At 41.5% G+C, this 6000-nt stretch overlaps 1 protein-coding gene across 2 annotated transcripts in view; it reads right to left on the bottom strand.

The window, feature by feature from the left end:
- Positions 1–204: 204 nt before the first annotated feature.
- kcnj6 (potassium inwardly rectifying channel subfamily J member 6) overlaps positions 205–6000 on the bottom strand; it is a 44957-nt gene continuing 39161 nt past the window's right edge. For both annotated transcript variants that reach the window (XM_049017636.1, XM_049017635.1), the window contains one exon: positions 205–1019. In XM_049017636.1, the coding sequence (XP_048873593.1) occupies positions 685–1019 (335 nt within the window). In that variant the 3' untranslated portion in view covers positions 205–684. The remainder of the gene's footprint in view (positions 1020–6000) is intronic.

Genomic DNA, 6000 nt, shown 5'->3' with positions numbered 1-6000 from the left:
GGTCCCCAGAACAATAGTCTAATATATAGTTTTTGCATCCAGTAATGATCAGAATATTTTTCCTTGCCTACTGCTACTTACACTCTATATACATAATATAGAACAATTTACCTACAGGAGTTTTTTGTACATGCTTATATATATATATATATATATATATATATATATATATATATATATATATATATATTTTAAAAAGCCCTAATGAAAAGAATGTTTATTACATAAGGCATTATATACAGAAAGGATTTTTTCCCCGTTCATTTTCTAACACGGTATCAAACTTCCTGTTTGCCAAATATTCACAAATCCGTAACATAAATCCACCATTACTGGCTAGGAACAGTTATTGAAATATGTACAAAAATACAAATGCAAATGCCCTAGAATATATATATATATTTATATATATGTATATATATGTCAGATCTTTTTCTTTAAAAAAAAACAAAACAAAATTATAATAACTCTTACTGTTAAGAAAGAAATTTTCAGAGCATGCGATTGTCCCAGCCTTGGTATCATAGATATTTCGTGATTATTCTCCCAGGCAGAGATTGATGAGAGGAGATTTCGGAGTGGGGAGCACATGAGACCTTATTTTGTATGCTCCCTCCCCCCCCCCACTCACCCCTGCACTATCTGGTCCACAAATCAATTTGAGCTTTCAAAAAAACCCCAAGCCTACAATTTTGACTCATACTCTATGTTTGCAATATCTCCATTGCGTTCCGTCTGCTCCTCTGCCTCTTCATGGTCGATCATCTCCTGCTCTACGTCCAGAGCCGCCTGTTGGTTCAGCTTGCTGGCCACAGACCAGGTAAGGGGCAGGCTGGCCCGGGAAGTCATTTCAGACAGCTCCCGGGCACTGCAGATTGGCGTGTTGGTCTCATAGACCTCATGAAAGCTGTTGTAGTCCACCTCGTAGAAGCCATCCTCCAGCGTCAGCACTGGTGTGAATCGGTAGCCCCACTTGATCTCACTTGTCACGTAGGAGCTCCTGGCTTGGCAGGTCATTCCTGGATGGGGAGGAGAATACCGAGACGTGAGCCATACTTGCACCTGCCAGCAGCCACCAAGCAAATACACAACTGCTTCAAAAAGATTGAGAAGATAACAAAGCTGGGTTTAACATATGGGGTCTCCGATTGCTGCTTTTGGCCAACAGAGCTTTTTACAAAGAACCTGGCAGCCATTTGGTTGGTTCTTCATTACTGAGTGTTTGGTGGGGTTTCTTAAGGCTGATTATAGCTTTTGAACACCTCTTCCTCTTTTCCCTTGTGATCACTTCAGCACAACCCTCCAGGTAAGTCTAGGTACAGAAATTCTCCTTGGAGTCATGGCAAAGCCAAAAATGAAATTACTCATGAGCCAGAATAAAAGTGGGTGGGCCATACAATCCAATTACAGCTCAATAACATTCATAATAGCTTACAAATTGTTATGTGTTGGCCTGTTGTGTCATGTCATACTATCATCCCTCAACAGCCATAAAATTCAAACCAATCAGTTCTGTTCAGTTACCACAACAACACACTATATTCAGAATCTTAAATTGCCCCGTAGCAGATGTAGGAACAACAAAAACATTTTCATGCACAGCGACTGCATAATGTATAATATATCTGCAATGCACAGCCATAGTCGATAGATGCAGAAAGTTCCCAAATCAAACTCCAACACAGCAAAGTATCATTTAAATTCTTTAGCAAACGTATTTAACTTCAGTGGCAGTCTGTTTCTCTCCAGGCTACTGCAGACATCTGGACGATCTTATAGTCTTAAGTAGGCCTAATTCATGGTTTTCCAAGCATACTACAACAATGAACAAAGAGCATCTTCTCATGCACAAAACACCATCAAATTACAACATAGGAAAAATCACATGCATTATAAGCCATAAACATTATAGAAAGAACTTCAACAAGAATTTCACAGCCAACTTTGTTAAGATGTCACGATTATTATACTGCAGCAACACTCAACAGGTTATACAACAGCCTGACAAATAGACTGCTGGAATGAAGAACAATTTTAGGCCTATTTTTGATGTCTTGCTACAGGCCTGTTTGATGGTGCTAATTCGGTGCCCCCCTACCCCCACCCCCCTTCCAAACTCAATAACATTAACAGTGGCATCAAGTACTGGCCCCTCTATATTTGGCTACATCCCAAAAGTGTTTTTTGACAGCTCCCTCCCTCGATGACTCTGTCTAAAGCAAGGGTCCCCAACCACCGGGCCGCGGACCAGTACCGGGCTGTGGAGCATTTTGTGCCGGGCCGCGGCGAACGGATAACAGATTTTATTTTGTTAAACACTTCCCTCTGTGGCTCATAAGTGGCGATAAGGCAACGCATTTGGTGATTACAGTAAAATCCCGTAATAGTGGACTCGCTTATAACAAAATATCGTCTATAACGGACGAGGTCCGCTGGTCCCGGCCGTGCGCCTTTAAGAAAATGCAGAAAAAGCATCGGATATAGCGGACAAACAATTTGGTCCCCATGGCGGCTTTTAGCTGTAGTTTTGTTCGGTATAACTGAAATGCAGGCTCCGCCGATAAGGCGCGTGGCGTGCAGGTGATATCTAGCGCAGATACGGAGTCGGGATTATTAATAGTCACGCTTCTGGTCAGGTAATGTTGGATTACTACGTGTATAATATAATAATCTATTATGACTGGGCAACGTGCGATATTGATATGGACTCTGCGTGTTATGTACGTGCAATACTCACATCGCAAGGATCGCGGTAATCAGCTGGGTTGAGATCAGGCTTTTTCATAACTTCATAATGCCCGGACATTATACTGCATTATACGGCGTTTTCAAAAACAACGTTGTTTTCAACATAGTTCTAGTATTTTGGAATCCTGGCGATAGGGTTCCCCGAGTGCGAGGGGTAGGCTATATATAGTTTCGCTAAAACATTTTAACTGTCCTAGGAAACAAGACTTAGCAAGCAGTTTTAATGATCGTTCCTTTTCAAGATTATCTTGTATGTTTAAAAATCAGTTTAAAGTTTACTTCCGCTGATTTGCATGATCTCTGCACGCGCCCTCCGGGGCAGTAATTATCATCTTCATCCTTCTTGTTTAGATCAGTCATCGATGGGTTTGTGGGAAATAAATTCATTTTGAACTCTCTTTTTGCTTTATAAATATCACAATATTTATCACAAAAGAATCAAACATTGCAATATCTGAAAATTTCCAATTTCGTGCATCTCTAATTTTAATAATAGTAAATACAGTCGTCCCTCGCCACTTCGCGCTTCGACTTTCGCTGCTACACTCTATCGCGGTTTTTTGTATATTCATTAAAAAGTTGATCGAGACAGTGAAAATGATACATTGCCTCATATATGATGATACATCTTTGCTCTTCGTAATTAAATCTACAATAACAATAATATGATATTTGTAACATCTAATATGTCTTATTCTCTCTTATTTTGTCTAATATATTGGGTAATACGAGTGTAATTGTCATGGCCTGCCTGTACGATCCTCTTGTGTGCCACGCCCCCTTAGTAACCACGTGTGCAACCCCGATCGTAACCAGCTGTTTTCCGTCAGTTTCATTCGTCCGGTGTTTTTAAGTCCACGGCAGAGTCTGTAACCCCAGGTCTGTCATTGACGTTTTGATGTTAGATGTTCCTGTGTCCTGCATTTGGAGTGATTCCAAATAAACCCTTCGATCCTGATTCCTCGTCTCCCCGGTCCTGCTTCAATGTCAAGCAATCATAACGGTAATGGTGACTAAAGGGTGTTATTTCATGTCTAATAATGTTACAAAACGTATGTAGAAGGTAGCAAACAGGTTTTCTACGCTCTAATTACGAAAATATTCAATTTATAAAGAATCCTACTTCGTGAAAATTCACTTATTGCGGTAGAGTGTGGCACTGATTAACCGCGATAAACGAGGAACGACTGTATATCACAAAACAGCTATTTCATAAGGTGGGCCTATAGACAAAAGCCACAGCGCTGCCTTGTAGCAAACGGCGACTCAGCATCAAAATTGGAGCGGCTTGTAAATCCCCCGAATACCAAATCATTATCAGAAAAGAACTTTACCAAATGATTCGGGTTTGGGGTTGAAAAGTGTGTTATACGATTGGCCACATACTTTTTTTTTCTAATGAATTGGAATCAATAATAAAATGTCGTCGTAAAAGAATCGCTCAGCAGATTTTGAAACTTTCCCAATTTCCTCTTTGTCTCTTTTCATCCTCTCTGCCTCTCCATCGTCTGCCGTGTATCTGTCAAATCACGAGCAGCCCCGCGCGCTTTTGCGCCATACGCGAAGACGGGGGACTGCGCACAGCGACTTGAACGGAAACACCTCTAGATCAGGCTGTATGATCCGCATCACCGCTTCCGAGCAGAAGGGTCTGCTTTGATCCACCTGCCACAAACCCCTCATCACCGTCGGCTAAAAGAATGTAGCGTAATAAAAATCGCATAGCACCTGACAGTTCAAACCCAAACTGATTTTGAGCGCAAAATAAAATCAACATTTTATGTCTATTAGTAATACCTGGAAGTGGATGCGTCACACAATACAAAAGCTTTGTGTCTAAGATTAAAAGTTGAATGCTAACATTTTATGTCAGCATTTTCTCGCTCTCGATATTTTTAGATATGTTACACATATAAATAGTGAAATATAGTATATAGAAAGCAGGAACGTAAGTGGTGCACAGAGTTTAGCCTGCCAAAAACACGGTTTGCGTTTGTAATAATGAATCTTGCAGTGAGAATTTTAATTGCATGCATGGCTTGTCTTTTGTATATTTTTATCCTGCTCTGTATGCAGTGTTTTTAAAGCATGACATTCTGTAAGGACGCAGTTTTCTTTGATTTGTTGTTTGCCTTTGTGTTCCAAAGGATGAGTCTGATATCTGACAGCTGAATAGAAAATTACGCTAGTAGCCATATCGGCTCTTACACAGACAGAATTTGAACAGTATGTACGTTTCACCTGTACCTCACCCCCGGGAGCAGCCTCGGCAACACAGAGCCGGGGACACTCATTTCCATCTGGCTTGACTTTCACACTTACTTATCGAGAAGAGCTGCAGCAGATGTGATCGAGAGAAATGCTTTGTAATGCTGATAATTAACATTTACCCAACAGCGAATGTTTCCGAAATTTACTTGCTACCGGTCACACACGTAGGAAGTTACGAAAATTATGAGACTTAGTAGCCAATTCATTTGTCCTTAATATTAAAAAAATATGATTTTTCAGCATATTCTGTTTTTGAACTGTGTACTTAAAAAAAAAACGTCTTTCGCTCCCCCCCCACCCGGTCGGAATGTTCCGAGCACTTCCACCGATCCGCAGAATCAACCGATGATTACCCCCGTCCCGAAATGTAGCATCCAGAGGAAAATTGCAGTGAAAATAGTTCCAGTGGAAATTTTGAGGACCGAGCGACTAGCAGACAAACACTTGGACGCTGCTGATCAGGGCCGATGAACAAAAATAAATTTCGATTAGAATGCTCTTCATTAAGCCTGACGAAGCGCTGTTTGTTGCGTAATGTGTTAAAAATAGGTAACGCTGGGAACGTTTTCGGTGAGCGGGTCCTATTTACTTGTTTATTTTGAGGCAACCGTTTTGTCTAGCGCCTACATGCATCTGGACGTGGGCCCCATATCTTCTGATTATGTTTTGCAGCTGAGCGGAGCAGCTGGTGGCTGAACGCTGTGGAAGACCTCACTTCGGGGCACCAAAGTTCCATGCAACATGGAATACAACCCTGCGTTCCCCCCTACTAGACTGACGCATGTCTTCGCTTCCAAATTGGCTCTTAGCGCTACGAGACGAAATTCCCATCTTGCACCGTCCATCATGTATTTTTTTCAGGTGTGTGAAGCCACCGCGGCGGGATAATCCGCTTCCCCGGGACTGCGGCGCTCCAGCAATACTCTTGAAAGCAGTCTTCTCTGCCAGGAAGCATGGAAAGTCAGACTCATTGTGTGATTA

Source organism: Brienomyrus brachyistius, chromosome 6 (assembly GCF_023856365.1).
Source record: "Brienomyrus brachyistius isolate T26 chromosome 6, BBRACH_0.4, whole genome shotgun sequence".
Lineage (NCBI taxonomy): Eukaryota > Metazoa > Chordata > Actinopteri > Osteoglossiformes > Mormyridae > Brienomyrus > Brienomyrus brachyistius.
This window is presented reverse-complemented; position numbering and strand designations above follow the sequence as displayed.